Genomic DNA, 18,182 nt, shown 5'->3' with positions numbered 1-18,182 from the left:
TCCAGGCCGGGCCAATAGGGTACCCTGAGCTTGGTGACTGGCTCCATCTCTAGCCATCAGCACACAGCAAATTCCGGTAACCCCGGACACAGGAGGATGGGAGAAAGGGCATGTTTCCACCTGCAGCCAGCCAGGACCTGCCAGGTGTCTGACTGCCATGTGTCTGGCCTGCAGCGATTCTCAGGATTTGGGGCTCCCAGGTGAGTGGGTGGCCGGACCCTTTGCTCTCTGTTTTGCTGGGGCTAAACCTTCTCACCTGCCACGCCCCCTCCCCAGCACATTGATCCTCACATGGCCAGCATTACCCGCCCCTCACCAGACTGTGGTCCTAAAGGTGGAGAATAGGAGGAAACAGTGCAGAGTCCCGGTCTCCCTGAACCCCTCTGCATGGCCAGAAGCTCCCACCAGGGGATACACGGTGGTCAGCAGGGTCTGTCCCCCTCCCACTGAGGAGCAGCAGGCTAGCCTCCGTGCACACCTCCTGAAGGAAGGCAGGGGGCTTGCTGAGATTCAGGCCAGGGCTGCCTGGCTTGGAGGCTGTCACACCAGAAGACGCACAGCCATTTCAGGCCTCCAAGACCGAGAGTGAGACCTCTGGAGCTGTGATGGGAGTGCTGGGCTCAGATGGGGGGGGTCCCTCTGGGTCAGGGCCAGCCCGGCTGCCATGCTGTGTACCCACCACCTTCCTGGCCCCGTGAGGCGAGCAGCTCCAGGGCTGGGCTGGGCATTTGCCTGTGCCCATTCCTCTCGGAGCCTTAGCGCAGGCCCTTCCCCAGTACCAAGCAGACGAGCACAGCTTCTCCCTAATGTACTCACTCACAGTATCGCGGGGAGGGGGCAGCTTTTCACTTTGATTCAAACTTTAAAATAACCCTTACCACATTCTAAATAGTGCCCCACTTGCACACAGGAACCAGCACCATCTGGCCGAGAGTTTGCCAGCGGATTTTAGACAGTTCTGGGATCTATTTTTATTCATCTCCCCAGGCCCCAAAAGAACAAGCTGTCAGCAGCAGAACAGTGGTCAGCTGGCCAGGAACCTGCCCACGGCCCCGGAAGAACGAGGTGGGGCAGCTCCGGGGCCCTTACCGCTGCTCCACGTGGGTGGGCACAAGATGCCCTGTGGGATCTCCAAATAGGGCCCAGGGAAGCCTCAGACCGTTTGGAGCAGTAAATAGCTCCTGATCTGGGTTTTTATTTCGATGACGCCCCACATCTGAGGCCTTGGCTCTGAGCTGCTGCTGCCGCATCTACATAGCGGCTGCACCTGCCCCTAACCTGTCCCCACCAGTCCCCATCTGTCCCTGCCTGCCCCCGGGCCTGTTTCCCACTTTGGCTGTCTGCACCTCCCTCCGCCCCCCAATCCCTCTGACTCTCCCCAGTACTTTGGTCTGCAACTCCCTTCACCTGCAGTGGGAGCCAACTCCCTCCCAGTCTGACTATACTGGGAGCCCCTCTTTCCCCGGCTTTCCCAAGGCCCTGCGGTCAGGACCCACACCCCATCCTGCCAACCAGTTCTACTGAAGCAACCAAAATGTGTGCCTTCCTTGGTAAACTGAGGGACCCACAGTGCAGTGTCTATGCCATCAGGCCCTGGTGGGCACCCTCCCTCTGTTGGCCAGCACCCCGGCTGCTTTCTGCCCTCATTGGGGGCCTCCATTGTCTTTCATTTCCTGCGGGGTACACTCACCAGTTGGCTATACAAAACCTGATCCTGGGAAAGGCCCCCTGCATCCTGACAGAACCCATGGGACCGACCAGTGGACCCATGTCCAGCATGTGAGGGCCAGGGGTCGGGGGGTCAGACAGCAAGGGCACCCCTATTCTTCTAGTGGCTTAGGCCCACACCTTGCAGTCCTCCCTGGTAGGCCTGTTTTCTCACCCCCACAGCAACTCCACTGGCCCTTCCCTCAACACAGCAGCTACGGCTCTCCCCCAGGGGAAAGCCACCACCCCTCCTTAGGTGACAACAGGGGCCGCCTAAGGGAGCTCCAAGCACCTGCCCCTTCCTCACAACAGCCCATTCTCCACGCAGCAGAGGGCTCGTGCTAAAATGTGGGACAGACCATTATCCTCAGCTGTGCAAGCCTCAGTCAGAGTAGAAGGCCAAGTGCTCTCAGCGACTCTGGAGAAGGTGTCCCGTGACCAGGCTCCGGTCTCCCCAGGCCTCCTTCCCACTGTCACCCCCACCTCCCACTCCCCCCCCCCCCCCCGCCCTCCCCTGCAGCCGGTCTGTGCCCTGACCTCTCTTCCCACCCACCAGCCTGCTGTTTCCTCCCAAGGTCTTTTTGCCTCTGGCATGCTCTATCATCTCCATGGTTACAGCTCCCCGGGCTTTGCCCCCTGTGTGCCCAGGGTCTAGACCATGACCTGGCCGGACCACGGAGGGATCCCGGAAGGCCTCCCGAGCCACCAGCGCTGCATGCTGCCCTGTCGCAGTGCTCAGTGGGGGTGAGCAGGGCTGACCTGAACTCACAGCTCCTAAGGGCCACTGGGGTCACGTGGTTGGAGGGGCCAAGTAATGGGCCCTGCACATGTCACCAGCTCTGAGGAGCCTCTCCCGGCTCAGGTGTGGGGCCATGTCAGGAGCAGGCCCCACCTGCGGGGGCCTAGAGAAGTAGCTGGTGGGAAACAAGCCCACAGGCTGCCAGCCCATCAAGGGGCCCAGCGCTGCAGGGGGAGGCGACCATTAGCACCTGCCACACAGCCGCCAGTGCCTTCTCACTGGGACTATAGCCGCCTCTTCCCCTGGCCAGGGCTGAGAGGAGGAGGAGATAGAGTGTGACCTAAGGAGGTCCTAAGGGCGCAGGGGGCAGGGAAGTGGAAGTGAAAGTCACAGAAGCAGCACTTACTTCCCTAGCCAGGCTTGGCTGCCTGGGCCTGCAGACAGAGCCTGTTTCCACAGGTCAGGAGCGGAGCCTGGCCTGGGGTAGGGGAGGGGGGCAGCCCCACACTAGAATGACCATGCAGGGACCATGAGGCCAAAACACAGGGATCAAGGGCAACCCATGGGGAGCCCAGGTCCCCAAAAAGAGCCCTGGTGTGCTGGGTGGACCTGGTAACAGGTGACACAGGCCCAGCCCTTCTGCACACGCCCAGTGGGCAGCAGCGGGGACAGCCCAGGAACTCACAGCTGTGACTCCAAGAGTTTATGCAGCAGCGGAGCCTGTGACTCTTGGGCTAAATGAGCGCTCTGGGCCCCAGGGTGGCACCTGAATAATACAAATGATGATGCCAAGGAAGCTGTAATGACACCAGCCCCACGTGGCTGTTGTAAGGAGCAAAGATGTGGGAAGAAAGGGGGGTGGGCAGCTGTTGTCACGCCACCACCATCCTGGAGGTCTGTCCTTCAAACCAGGGCACCCTGCTTTACCACAAAGATAAATTTATAGGAAAAACAATAAAACTGGAATTAATGTTTTTCCACTTTATAGAAACTAATACTCAAAGCATGAGAGGGTAATATGTATTAATTCAGTCATTCTCCACCTTAAACCATGGGACTGGTCCAACGCTACAACCCCAGGGGCGTCCTGGTGTCCCGGCCTGGGGTCCCCACACCCAGGCCGGGGGAGCGCCCGTGCATGGGCATGCTGTGATTCAGGCTCAGCCTAAGCACCAAAGTCCTTTCTAGTGCTGTGAGGCCCCACCTAAATGGCAAGCGAATTCACAGTTGCCTAAACAGTAATCCAAGCAGGGAACTGCTGGGCTGCCTTTGATCAGACACAAAATCACCCACTAGGGAATTCTGCCACATACTAAGCGATTCATTCATTTGCTCCTATGTCCTTAATCGACCCGTGACATTCCCGTGAAAAACGCAATCATGATTTAATTCCATAAAATGCTGTTCCTATTTCTTGGTGGCTCGGCTGGGTCATTTCTCTGTAAGGCGGGTGACCAGGGTGGCATGGGGTGGTGACAAGCAGCTCTGAAGCAGAGGACTGAGTGCAGAGCCTTCCCTTTCTCACTGCCCTTATTCAGGTGAGGAAGCAGGACTAGGATGTCTCTGTAAATGGGATCCGCCTACTTACAACATTTTTATTGAGATAGGAGACCAACTATGAAACATCACACACTGGGCACACCCACTGGCTACTGCTGGGGACACAGGTAAGACCTGAGCGTGACCTCAGGGGGCACAAAGCCTGGTGCGGGGGCAGATGTCAAAATAACGGGGTAAACGCTGCATGGCAGATTTGGCACAGCGGTGCCCCAGGGTTCCAGGGTCCTAGCCAGGAGGAACGGCTTCCTGACAGAGAGCTCGGAAAGCCTCCGGCCGTGGTGACATCCCTGTGGGGTTCTGAGGGATGAAAAGGGATCTGTCAGGTATCTGAAGGGTGGGGAAAGGGTGTTCCAGAAAGTACTAGACAGGCAAAGGCCTGGAGGGGTAAAACACTGTGGCACACTATTCAATATGCCCGATCCAGAAACCTCCTGGGTACATCTTGTTCCATCAAACACCTAGGAAGGGGCCATCTTCTACTCAAGGTGAGATCACTGCACGGCTACTGGGGAATGGTGGCACAGGAATGGGCCTCGTCACTAACCATGGTGCCTGGGATCTTGGGAATTGTCCAGAGGGAGCCCTCGCCCTGCCCTGCTGGCAGCGAGGGATCTAAAGGCTTATGATATCTATGCCCTCTCCCAAATTTGAAGGGGGCTTAAAATTGTTCCTTTACTTTTCTTCTGAAGGCTGAACAGCCTCAGATTCTTGGTCATCATGGGGAAAGAGAAGATGAACCAGCATAGGGGAAGGGTGCTGCTTGCCCAGAGCTCTCTGAAGTCCCTGTGGGCTCTAGCTGGCCAGCTGTCCCTCATTTTCCACATTTCCATGACCCAGTCTCAGTCAGAGCCCACGAGGTGGAAAACCCACAGATGTTCAGCATTCTGCCCTGGCCGACTTGCCGGTGGGAATAGAGATTCCCTAACCTCAGGCATGGGGGCTGTTGGGAACTTCCCCACGGAGGGCTCCCATAGGTCGGGCAGGAGCACGGAGGGGTGCTGGTGCTGGGATCCCAACAATGGGGAGAAATAGCTCCCTCCTCTTACAGTGAGACCTGGAGGGACCCACGGGATGATTGGTGCCTTCTGGGGACAGTTGGGGATGGCTTCCTCCCTTCCCAAGTCCCTAGCTTCCCAGGAAGGGCACAGTGGGGCTGCAGCCCAAAAGTAAAAGGCACACCGGGGATTTGTGTCCCTGAGATTGGGGGTTCACCCTGGGCAGATGTGAGGCCAACCCCCTCTGTGTGCTGACCTCGAGTAGGAGGGGCCTCTGCAGCCCTCGGAAGTCTCACCCTCACTGACTTTGAGAGCGAGGGGGCCATCACTGCCCCAGCGGGCCACACAGACTGGGCTTGCACCCCGGCTCAGCCGCTTACTGACTGGGTGACTTCTCTGAGCCTCAGTTTTCACTTTGGCACTAACAATACCTAATTATACTAATAAAGTTTTAGGGAGGGGTAAGTGGTCCTGGGTGTGAATGGGCTCCCACTGGGACTTGGGGGTGGGAGCCATATGGTTGCCTTAGTAACATCCCTGGTCCAATCCCCTCCTCATAACAGAGGTTATGGCCTGTTAACAGGTCAAGGCCTGGCTAGGAGTGGGGATGCTTTGCCTAGGTGTCCCATCTGCACACAATGGGGTTTGGGACATTTGGTGTCTGACAGCTGTGCAAACAGCCCTCTCAGAACTGACGGGGGTCCTGCCAGGTGAGGAACAGCTGTCAGGGAGGGTTCCTGGGACAAACGCGGGCCCTGCACTTGCCTGGGCTACCAGCACGGCCTGTCAGGGCCAGCACCTTACTTCTTTGTGTCCCCTTCCTCCATGGAGGTAGATGGGGGAGAGGCCCTCATTGTCAGGTTCACCTGTCAATCCGGTCTGACTCTCCTGGTGTCAGAATTGCAAACAGACCTCATCATCCGTCCCAGGAGCTGTGCAGCCCATCAAACAATTACGCTCTTAGATGGTGAGCTGTTTTTATGGCTTCGCAAACACAGATGAGCCTCTGATGTCTGATAAAAGACTTTGCTAGAGACGCCAGCTCATTATTTGGGAAAAGCCAAACAAAACTGCTTACTCAATATAAAGCAGCTTTAGTCTCGGCATGCAGGGAGGCAGTGCCAGAGAAGCCACAGGCAGCCGTGGCTTCAGGGACGGATAGGGAAAATGAATGCATCATTATGTCATTAAATGCTGAATATCTGTACCTGTCACTGGAGGAAGTGTAGGGACCTGGGCCCCTAGAGTCTGGGGGCTGTAAGGAGGCCAGTGGGCTGAGAAGGTGAGCACAGGAAAGCGAGAGTTCCTCACCAGACAGAGCGGCCCCAGCGCTGCAGCCAGCAGCCTCTCGGCATGCGGGCACCAACCACACTCCTGAGCACTGTGGACAGAGGTCCACACACTTGCTGAGCTTGAGGCGCAATGTATCCCCCAGTTCTGGAAGAAGGTGCACCTCCTCAGCCTCAGGCCCCAGGATGGAGCTTCCTCCTGCATCCTGGCCGAGCCCCCGTCTGTGGTGGGGGCAGGGCAGGTGGGGTGGTGGGGGTGGTCCACCCACCTTACATCATGCTGCCCACAGACCCCGTGAAGCACGCTTGGGCCAAGTCTCAGATGCCCAGAGTTTTGCCTCGGGATGTTGGCCTGAGGCGGGCTCTGGCCTCCATCTTTCCCTGGCCCTTGGGTTTCCCAGTATTAGCTGGAGAGTCGGTCCCAACTCCTGATCCTGCTATGGTGTCACCCTCTTGCTTTGGAGGACACGTGGGCCTGATGGCCTGCCTGAGCCATGTTCTATGGGCCTGGCCAGCTGCCTCTATAGTGGCCCGCATGTCCCCACACCTCCCCTTTCTGACCCTCTTGCTCCCAGCACGCAACCCCTGGGTAGACCGGCCCCTTCCAGGGGCTGTCCTTGGGAGGAGACTTTGCATTCAGACCTGTGTCTGAAGGTGGGGGCCTGGAGGACCACACACATCTCTGGGGAACACCACCGGGCAGAAAGAGGAAGGTTCTGGAAGCATAGTTAAGCATTTCATTCTGCCGTTATGGAGAGACCATCCGGGCTCTGGGTCACAGCCCAGTGGCTTCCAGAACCCCGTGGAGAGCGGTGACTCCCATGGCTGCGCCTCTCCGTTTACACACTGTGGTTACTTATTTGGCTACTGTCAGGCTGGCCTGACTCAGGGCAGCCTCCGCTCTCAAGCTCTTGGCTACTGGGACCGCCGATGCCACTCCCTACCACACACATGTGCACAAGCCCGTGGTCCCAATCCACAGCATCTGCCTTATATCTGGGGAAAAGCAGTAGCAGCTGTGTGGGCCAACCAGCCAAGGCTCTACTGTGTGGGCCCAGCCAGCTGCTCACCTGGGGGCCCTGGCCTTCCTCAGCCGGGCCAGAACCACCTGCAGCCTCAACCAGATTCCACACCCAACTCCGGTTTCCACCAGACAATTAGAAAGAATGTTCTCGTCCACCAATGGCTGCGTGGATGAGATGTTGTAAAGAATGGATAGTACAGGAAGGAGCTGGCTTTGCGAGGACCTGAAGCCACTGGAAACAGAGCCTTGGTTTGTCAAGCACACAAGCCACTAATCAGGGACCGTGGTGCTGGTGACAGGGAGTCACTTCCCTTTTGGGGGAGCCCCGTGCCAGGACAGGGTGCTGGCGGCCACTTACATTGATCATAGCATTGGACGTAATGCGGAAGAGAGTGGCCCGCTCGTTCACAGCCTTCAGCTTCTCGCTGCTCTCGGACGGGATCCTGAGCCCGTCTAGCTCATTCAGGGAGCGCTGCAGCGCAGCGCCGTGCTTGGCGATGAGGTCATTGCACGTGCTGAGGTCATCTAACTTCAAGGAGAGGTTTTTGATGGTGTTGTGGAGTTCGCTCTTGTCAGCTGGGGAGGCAGTCTCGTCGTCGTCGTCCCCAGAGTCATCTGTGGAGACCAACAGAGGTGCTGTGATTATTACTGACCAGAATGGCATAAAAGGCTTGCCCGGCCTGGGCCCGGGAGGGAGGAGCAGGCAGTGCCACTAGCTGGTGCCAGTTCTTGCTCCTGGCTAGGGTGAGGTGTCTGCCAGCCTTCCCTGAGTGGGCACAGGCCCTCCTGAGCCAGCTTGAGTGACAGGGCCTGACCTGTGCTCTGGAAGAAGGCAGGCCTACCCGCATGCAGGGCACAAGCCCCCTAAAGTGTGACGCGCAGGCAAGGCTGGGCTGTGCTGGGTGAAGAGGTGGAGACTGCTGTGTGGCAGCAGCTCACATCCCAGGCCACCGACCCTGAATCAAGTCTGGCTCCTTTCCCCATATCGCTGGCCCAACCCGAACGGACCCACACTTTCCCACCAACCTCACATTCCTCTCCACTCTATGCCCACCTGGCAGCCACAACAGACTGGATGCTGGAGGCCTTTCCCATTTTGTCCCCGCTGCCTGGAACCTCTTTACCTCACCTCTATTTAACTTGTTTTTAAGCAATACACTTTAGTCAGCAGCTCTTAGGGTCCAAGTTCAGGTCCAGCTGCTGGGGACACCTCCTCCATCTCCTCAGATGTTTCACCCCTCCCCACCCCAACATTCGCACGTCTTCACAGCCTGCCTGAAGACGCCGGAGCCCAAGTCAGGGCTCCCCATCCTGCTTCCACCTCGCCCCATCCTGCTTCGGGTCGTCACCCATCTCCCCTGGGGGAGCAAGGCAACTCTCATTTATCAAAGGCCTTCTGTGTGCAGATACTGGCTGTGACCTCTCAGTGGCTTTGTCAATTTAGGGACTGTCCCATCCCCAAGGGACAGATGAAGTAACTGAGGCTCAGAGAAGCAAAGTCATGCCCTGGCTACCCAGCAAGTCTGCTGCTTCCAGAGCTACTCTCTTCATGCCAGGCTGCTGGGGCCTCTGTGAGCCAGCCAGGTGGGTGCTTCCTCTTCTCCTTCTACCCCCTCTCGCCTCTTGCACAGCTACCCAGGTGCCCTCAGGGAGTGCCTTTCTGCGAGTCTGGGGTACCCTAGATCCCGGCCAACTACCAGCCCAGTCTGTCCAAGAGTCACCGAACTGTGAGGGCCTATGGGGGGTGCAGTGGGCAGTTGGCCTGGGCCCTGCTGCTGCTTTAATGCTGAGCATGGGACCACCAAGAGGCCAACCTTGTCCTGTGAGAGAGAGCCTGTAACTGAGGGGTTTCTGAAACGCCTTGTTTCAGAAATAGTCAGCAAGAAACTTGTTTTTTTTTGTTTTCTTTTTTTCAGATGAAGAAAATCTGTAACCTAAGACACATTTTTTTTGTTTTTTTTGTAAAAAGTGACTATTGTGAGAGAACAGCTTTCTTCTCACAGTGGGCAGGGTGAGTGGGGGTAGCCATGGTTGAGTCACTGCTCTGAGCATGCCCTGAGCCGGTGGCAGTACCAGGCCAGAGAGTGGAGTGGGGCCCACGTATCCACTGCACACGCTGTCCCCGCCAGTCACAGAGGCCTCGGGCAGCGTCGTTCCCCGACAAGCAGCCCAACTCCATTCCTGAAATGGCCCAGCATTTGGAGATCACACGTGCTGGGCCGAGCTCTAGCACCGCTGGCTTTATTACTGTGAACGCTCACGGGGGTTGACAGACCATTGGCTGTTCCTCCAACTCTGCAGGCAAGAAAGTACAGGCTCCGAGAAGGTAAGCCACCTGTGTACGGCCCTGCTCGTAAGGGGGCACAGCTGGCTCTGAACCCAGGTTAGTCTGCACAGAGGCCTTTCCTCTCTCTGGACCACGTTAGAAAGGTTCCAATGGCTGATGTATCTTGCCTTTCTGGGTGCCAAGCCATAGGTGAGGGGCTGCCTCCATTAATGCATGTTGATGACCCAGTGAGGTAGGTTTGGGGGCAGAAAGGTAATTGAAATTGCTCAGGGCCACAAGGCGAGGGAATTCTGGAGCTTCCAGGTCTGTCTGGTTTCAGAGCCCAGGAGCTGAGTTACAAAACAAACCCCTGTCACCTTTCCATGTTCAATACGTCTTACAACTAGAATGGAGAGCCACCAACCAACCAGAATGGCTGCCGCTGAGAAGGCCAGGTGGGGGCATGCTGGCTGTGACCCCTGTGCTCTAAGCAAGAACTGATGAGAGGCAGAACCAGCCTAACGCTGAGTGTCCTCCCACGTGGAGGGCAGAGTGGTTAACCACATTTCTATTTAACTTATCATTAAGCAGTACACTTAGTAAGCAGCTCTTAGGGGCCAAGTTCAGGTCCAGCGGCCAGGGGTGTGGGGATGTGCTTGTTTTGCTCCCAAGTCGCTGGCTATGTCATTATGGGGTGGGATGGAAGGACACCCAGGTCAGTGATTACTGACAAGCAGTCTGTACTCTGCGGATGGGCAGCAAGATGTACCCTCCCAGATGGACAGTGAGATCAGAAGAATGGAGGGGGCCGGCCCAGTGGCTCAGGCGGTTGGAGCTCCGTGCTCCTAACTCCGCAGGCTGCCGGTTCGATTCCCACATGGGCCAGTGCGCTCTCAACCACAAGGTTGCCGGTTCGACTCCTCGAGTCCCGCAAGGGATGGTGGGCAGCGCCCCCTGCAACTAAGATTGAACAGGGCACCTTGAGCTGAGCTGCTGCTGAGCTCCTGGATGTCTCAGTTGGTTGGAGCATGTCCTCTCAACCACAAGGGTGCTAGTTCGACTCCCGCAAACGAATGGTGGGCTGCGCCCCCTACAACTAGCAACAGCAACTGGACCTGGAGCTGAGCTGCGCCCTCCACAACTAAGATTGAAGGGACACAACTTGACTTGGAAAAAAGTCCTGGAAGTACACACTGTTCCCCAATAAAGTTCTGTTCCCCTTCCCCAATAAAATTTTTCCATAAAAAAGAAGAAGAATGGAGGAGGGAGAGAGAGGTGGGGCAAGAGACGGAGTGAGTAGGTGAGTAAATGAATGAATGAATGAATGATCTTACACAGCACAGGAGGCCTCTCCGTGCCCATCAGTTCTCAGTGGCATACACGGGGGTGGTGGGTCAGCACAGGATGGTGGGGTCTGGAGAAGGATGAGCAGTAGGGGTAGGGCACAGAGGAGCTAGCTGGACAGTGGAGACAGTGAAGCACCTCTGGCACAGCCAAGGAGCCTGGGCCTTCATACCTTGGTAAAAGGGAACGTGTGGGCCTTTGAGCAGAGCCCATGGGACAGACAAGACTGGTGGCAAGTGTCATGACAGGCAGATTGGAAGGACAGAGAGACCAGAAACCTGGCAGGGCTGGGGCCAGGGTGGCCACGGGAAGCCAGGGGCTGGACCCATGAACCCCGCCCAAACCTGTGGACAGCAGCACTTACCCAGCTCCAAGGTCATGAACAAGCAGTGATGGCCACACTCCCACAGCCCCCACACCCCACCAGTCCTCAAGGAGGGGGTGCGTGTCACTCAGAGGCTGACATGTGGCCCAGTCCCCCATATTCTTGCAAAGTCTTGGGCTGTTCAGACATGTGCTAAGCACAGCAGTGCGAGCACCCACTCACGCCTGGGAGGAGGCAGAGCTGAACAATGAAGGGGACTCAGCTTCTAAAATGGTGAACTCTGGCCACACTGAGGCTCCGAGTCTCAGTTTGGGGTCAGGGGTCTTGCAAGGAGCAAAACCACACTGGAAAGATAGATGAAACTCAATGTTAGAGATGTAAATAAAGCTACTTAATGTGACATTCCCCAAACTGGAAAAAAGAATGGGTGCTATTAAATTAGCTTATACTTTCTGAAGGAGAAACAGGTGGATTCCCAGTAAGAACCACAAACATGACTTTTCAGTTTCTATCGCCCAGTTCTGCCTCCAACAGGGACTCTACTGGTAGGAGATTGAGTGAGTCCAAAGGAAGGAAAACACTTGTATGTACGAAGCTATTTGGGCCTGCAGTTCTCAAGCTCATGGCCTTGGGGGTTCCCATGGCCTTGGGGGTCCTGTCTGTTCCCACTTCCCACTGGGAATAGAACTCAGGGACAGTGAGCATCTGAGAGAAACAATGGGACAATCCATATCAGCAACAACAGAGCACACACTGAACTATCCAAAGTGATAAAATCCTACAGAACGTTTGCAGCTATGTTAATACAAGAATAGCAGCAACTAAAATCTAGGGCCAAGACAAAGCCACAGGACCCAGCACAAAGGAGTCCCTCGCCGGGCTCAAAGGCCACACAAAGGCCAGGACTTAGCACACAGGGGTGGTATAAAAACTGAGGTGGTCGGAGAGAACAGTCTTGAATGCCTGGGTTCCTGGTTCACGTCGAACTCTGCTGCTTTGTGTGGCCGTCTTCTTTCTCTGAGCCTCAGAGTCCTCCTGTGTATAGCAGGGCACCAACCCCCGCCTCATGGATCTGGGAGGGACACAGGTGCCAGGTGGCCCACCTCAGCTGGGATTATTACCACCAGAGCAGCAGCAATCTGCCCACACCGAGCAGAACTCTGCACAGCTAGCTTGGGAAACAAGCTCTAACACAGGGAGAGGCACACCCTGGTTTTCATGTTCTGGCTGAATTCAATGCCTCTCAATTACCTTCTAGAAAATGCTAGTCCTCTAAAGAAACAACAGAAGCAGGAAGTCTACCGGAACACTAGGAGGATAAAATGTTTCATCAGCCAGGACCCACTGCATGCTGGGGCCTTGCCCCAGCCACGTTTCAGTGGAGACTGGGAAGGAGCCAGCAGATCCCTCATAGGTGACACCTCTGCATAAAGCCCAGGAGGGAAGCGAGGAGTCGGGAGCTGGGAAAGAGGTGCTGTTGAAGTGCTGAGGTCTAAAGGGAGGTCGGCTGGAGTGGGGAGACGGCCCCAGGCTCAGAGCGGTGGTGCCCCATCAGTCTCCCCTGCCTGTCCCTCAGGGTTGCCATGGAGGACATCTGAAAGTGTCCCCTGGCCACTCCTGGCTCCCCAGCTCTCCATGGAATGAGCATATGGGTGCAAGGGAGGCCCACGCTGACGTGAAGCCAAGGCCATCGTTCCCCAGAAGTGGAGATGACGGCCTCCCTGTCCCTGGGCCTCACAGGGGGGCTGGGAAGCTGTCTTAGTCTCTCCCCATTCTGCCTCAAGGTCTCTGGTGGCTCTGGGAGGTAGGGAGCAGCTGCAGTCCTTCTTGGTGATCTCTACAAATCCCAGAAAGAGGAAGGCATGGGCTGCCTCGTGACCACGCCCCACCATGGCTGCTGTTCAGATTCCGAGTCACTCAGACTCCTGCCCAGGAGTTGAAGGTTGGGGTTTCCTGACCTTGCAGTCCTTAATTTTCTGGGCCTCTCCTTCTTTAGTTGTTGCTTTGTCTCTGTTCAGAACAACTGATGGTTTTGCAGGGAGGCAGACTCTGGCCCTCAGGTAAAGGACAAGTGTCTACCAGTGAGGTAGCCCAACAAGACCAGGGTGTGTTGATGGAGCAGCTGGAGTCTCCTGTGCAGCCTGGCTCCCAGCCACCGTCTTCTGCTCCACTTGCTTCTCCTACTTCCTTCACTGTCGGTGATACAAGGTGGCAAGAGCATTCCTGGCTGCCTCCCGGGCTGTCAGGCGACACCACTCACAGAATGACCAGGCTAAACACAGGGGGGCAGACTGGCTCGGGCATGAACAACGTAGGTCATGCCCATTTCATCCAGGCCCATGCCTTTGTTTTCCAATGGGAAAACCGAGGCCCAGAAGGGGGAGAGGAGCTTGGCCAAGGTCAGACATGAAACCTTGGACAGGCCTCTTCCCACGTGGCTACAACATATCTTCTGAGGGTTTGGAGCCTGGGTCCCTTGTGGATGATCCCAGGGTCTGGTCCACTTTCCTGGAAGGTGAGTAAGCGGGGTCACCACTCCATGTTTCTGCTGTCAGAGTCCCTCCCCAGGCGGGAGGGAGGCTGCTGGCCTCTGCTCACAAGCCGGGCACCCACTGCTGACATTGGGAGCCTGCTGCTTGGGTGTGTGGGGCACTCAGGTCTGCAGGAACAGACAGTGAGCTCCCTCCCAGCAGGGGACCAGGGTGGGGGAAGGCAGGAGCCAAGGGAAGACCACCCACCTTTGCTGGCAGTGTGTGTGAGCCAGGGGCCAGTCAGAGGAGCTCAAAGTACATATGGCACCTGACCTCTTCCTGGTGAGGATCCATCTGCCCATCCTTCCTGTCAAATCTCTACCCCTGCACCCTGGGCTCATCCCCTTTCCTTTTCTCTCCAGGACACACACTGTCCTGCTGGCCCCGCGGCGACCCTCACCACCCATCTCCACTGAGCTCCCTGCTGTCAGTTGCTCCCTCACTCATTTTGGCCCCTTGCTGGCTCTGCACTCAGCTGGTACACCCAGGAGATGCTCTGTGAATCACACCCAGACCCACCCTGGGTCTCAGCAGCTTAGGAAGCAAGTTCTGGAAGAGGCTGCTTCCCACTGGTCAGCAATGAAGCAGCCAGGAGGGACGGCAGCATTGTGCAGCACATGACGTTGACTATGGCAGCGCAGCTGAGGCTCACACAAGTGCCGGAACTGCTGAAAATGCTGGGCAAACAACTCATTTCATTCTTCCACCCTTCGCATCCTCCCTTTACAAGTGAGCAAACTGAGGTTCAGAGCGGGATGGGCCCTACTGTGAGCCTCCCCCCAGCTATGCCAGCCCCTTCCTGTCTCTCAGTGCAGGCCACACTGAGGGGCTCTCTGTGCCTCTGGCCTGCGAAACCAGCTGTAACGCTGGGGAGAGGCACACTTTCATTTTCCTGAGACTGCAGTGACTTCCTGTCAGCCCCAACTCTTACCATGCACAGTGATTATTTTACGGGATTTACGTGAGCATTTCATCTTGCCCTCTCCCTGCTGGCCTACGTTGTCTCCCCCACCCCCACCACCACTGTTAGTCTCGCCAGGAAGAGAGAAGAACCAAAACATTTGCACTGGAGGGGCCTGCAGACCCCACCACCCGTGCCCTCATTTTAGCAGGAGGGCTGCACCTCAGAGCCGAGGGCCAAGACCATTGGGCAGCCAGAGAGGAGGAAAGTCAGGGTGGGAGCCCACATCCCCACACTGCCAGCCTCCAAGGACACAGCCCACAGAGGACAGTGACCCCGAACTGGAGGGACTGTGATGGAGAAAGGACTGGAGAGCTGGGGGGGCAGAGCTCGGGGCGGGAGGCAGGGCACCGCTGCCTTCTCATCCTCCTGCATTGCCGGCCCCTGCTGGGCAGAGGACCCATCATTTCCCCGCTGTGCCTCCCAGCAAGGCTGCCAGGAGGACCATCTTTCTGAACTCCCACAAGCTTCTCCATGCCTTACTCTGTCTGTGTGTGTGCTCGTGGTCCCAGTGTGCTTCTAACGTTCGGATCCAATCTCCACAGAAAGACCAAGCAGGAGCCCAGTGAGTTGTCTCCCATCTGCAAGGCTGCGGCTTCGGAAACAAGAACCCCGGGCACAAAGGATGGAGAAGCTACCCTGCTCTTCCCCTTCCCCAGAGACAACTCAGGGCCGCAGGGGCCTGCACCTTCTACTGAAAATGACTTCTCAGTAACAGCTGGGGAACTCAGGTCTGACATTCCTCCACATTGGTGCTCCCAAGCCTCCCTAGAGAAAGTGGCAAAAGTAAACAGCAGCTCCAGACTATGGAGCACGGAAAGACTTGTTCCGGCCTCCTCCGAGGCAGGCGCCAAGCTCGAGATAAGGTGAAGGTAGCCCCGGGGACAGTGGGATCACGTGGAGCAAACGACTGTGGAATGAACGCTCAAGCCTATTCTCAGACTTGACCATTTTTAGAAAAGCAGCAATTCCTAAAATACACATCAATTTTCACCAGCTACATGCAAGAATGAATTCTCCTCTTTTGTTAGAAGACAATAAATCTATAAAACTCAGGTCACTAATGTGTTACAAGGCAGCAGTCACAAGTTCTCTGTCCACCCTGGCCAGGCCAGCAGCACGTGGCAGTGGCCTGTCATCTGCAGAAAGCTTCCCAAGGGTATTGAGTTTCCAACCCTTAGTCGCTGTGCTGGGTTGGTTACTGTTCCCCCAAGTTGTTGTCCTTCCTGGAACTTTGAACGTGACCTTATTTGTAAGGGTTGATGAAGACGTAATCAGTTAAGATGAGGTCATGTTGGAATAGGACGTGTCCTTAATCCAATGTGACTGATGTCCTTATAAGAAGAGGAGAAAAGACATAGAAATACATGTGATAATAGAGAGACTGGAATGATACATCTACAAGCCAAGGAAGGCCAAGGATGGCCGACAATACCAGAAGCTGACAAAGGCTGGGAACAGACTGTCCCTGGACTGTCAGACAGCATGGCCGTGTTGGCACCTTGATTCCGGACTTCCGGCCTCCAGAACTGGGAGGGAGTAAACTTTGGTGGGTTCAAGCCACTGTGGCGTGGTAATTTGTTATGGCAGCCAGTGGAAAACTCATACTGTGGCTTAAAACAATACACACACATTATCTGACAACTGCGGAGGTCACAAATCCTAAAATCAAGGCATCAGCAGGGCTGCGTTCCTTCTGGAGGTCCCAGGGGAGAACCTCTTTGCTTTTTCGAGCTTGTGGAGGCTGCCGCACTCCTTGCCTTGTGGCCCCTTCCTCCATCCTCAAAGCCGGCAGGGTAGCTAGCATCTTCCAATCTTCCTCTCTGATTCTGACCCACCTGCCTTCCTCTTATAAGGACTCATGATTATATTGGGCCCTCACGGATAATCCAGGATCATCTCCTCATCTCAAGATCTTTAACTTAATCACACCTGTAAGGTCCCTTTACCATATGAGCTAACATTGTCACAGGTTCTGGGATTTAGGACATGGGTATCATTGGGGGCCATTATTCACCATTGAGTATCTGTGGCTGAGCTGAATACTGGGCTGTGTTCTCACTCTGTCATTGATCACTACATTTGATTTACTGTCCTGAGCCATGGTCCCTGGGTGCCCTCGAGTTAATCACTGAGACTCCTACCTGGGCACAACTCTTCTCTGTGCTCCCCTCAAAGTCTGACACATACACCTCCTGACTGGTCAGGGCAGAGGTGGTTCTGGGCCAGGCAGACCTGCTTCGACCCCATGAGGCCTTCGTTAACACATTGGGGATATTTATACCTCCTCTGGACAAGGACATTTAGCACCTAGCCCACAGCCAGTGCAGAGCTGGGACTTACTGGCCCCAGCCCACCCATATTCCCGTCACCTTCATCAGCACAGTTCCTTTTGCATATAACTGGTCTTGAATTTACTTCAAACCATAGAAGTTTGGAATCAGAGGGAGCCCCTGTGTGTTTGCTGTGCCCCCACCCCTGCTCCCCACTCGAGGTTCTCCCTGAACCCTGAACAGCCCGCTCTGACTGAGAAGCCCACGGGCACCCGTGCCAGGACCCTCTTTCACCGTCTTTCATGGAGGGACTCCTGGGAACAGTGGGTTGCCATGGAAACAGCCAGCTCAGCGAGCCAGGTGAGCTATTTTTAGAAGTGGAGCTTTTTTTTTACCTTGAGGAAAATGGATCAAGTTTCTGGATGGGAAGTCCTGTCAGGAGGGCACCTTTTTGAAACTGAGAAACCAAAAGGCTGCAAAGACTGGTTTTGGATGGGGGCAGGGCAGTGACATGTTGGTGGGAGCCAGAGCCCTGTGAACACCCTGTTTTGCACTGCCTCATGCTTGGTTCTCTGGGGGAACCTGGCTTCACCCTCACCTGCCCATGAGCTCTTCAGGGTCAAGACACGGACGACCAGGGGGCCCCTCCCCTCACACACCAAGGTTGGAGGTGAGTGAGAACAGCCTTGGCTGATAGGGGGAAAGCAGGGCAGATGAGGTTAAGGCCAGCGTTCACCCCTCCCTCTACACCAACACCCAGTGCTGGGCTGGGCAAGTTTTGGGGGGCGGTGGCACTGAGATGGGTCCTAACAGAGGGACAGGACTACAACAGAAGGGGACAGGCCTATTGGGGAGGAGAGACAAGTGCAAGGGCCCCAGCAGGGTCCTTGTCCCTCCTGAGCAAGGAGGGACATTCAGATGGCTCATCCACCTCTGGCTGCCAAGAAGGCAGGGACCCCCTGCCCTGTGCCCAGCAAAGCCTGCCAGCATCCATCTCCTATCTCCTCCTTCGCTCTTAGGTCCTCCAGTGCTTTCCCACTTTACGTCATCCCTGGATTTCTTTCCTCCTTTCCTCTGTCTGGCAGATGGCTGCTCCCTCGAGGCCCAGTACTGGTCACTTCAACTGAGCAGCTGCCCAGAGCCCTCAGGCTCCCTCCTTTGGGCTCCC

General features: G+C 56.0%; 1 protein-coding gene across 7 annotated transcripts in view; it reads right to left on the bottom strand.

Annotated features, from left to right (window-relative positions):
- Positions 1-18,182, bottom strand: part of OSBP2 (oxysterol binding protein 2) — a 162,510-nt gene that overhangs the window by 23,203 nt on the left and 121,125 nt on the right. For 5 of the 7 annotated variants that reach the window (XM_081036665.1, XM_081036664.1, XM_081036667.1 and 2 more), the window contains one exon: positions 7,673-7,929. In XM_081036665.1, coding sequence (XP_080892791.1) covers positions 7,673-7,929 — 257 coding nt within the window. Of the gene's footprint in view, positions 1-7,672; positions 7,930-8,340; positions 8,461-18,182 lie in introns of those variants that run through there. The other 2 variants (XM_081036668.1, XM_081036669.1) reach the window with 2 other exon arrangements.

The sequence above is a fragment of the Rhinolophus hipposideros genome (assembly GCF_964194185.1).
Source record: "Rhinolophus hipposideros genome assembly, chromosome: 24".
Classification (NCBI taxonomy): Eukaryota; Metazoa; Chordata; class Mammalia; order Chiroptera; family Rhinolophidae; genus Rhinolophus; species Rhinolophus hipposideros.
Note: the sequence above shows the minus strand (reverse complement) of the source record. Positions and strands in the feature narration are given on the sequence as shown.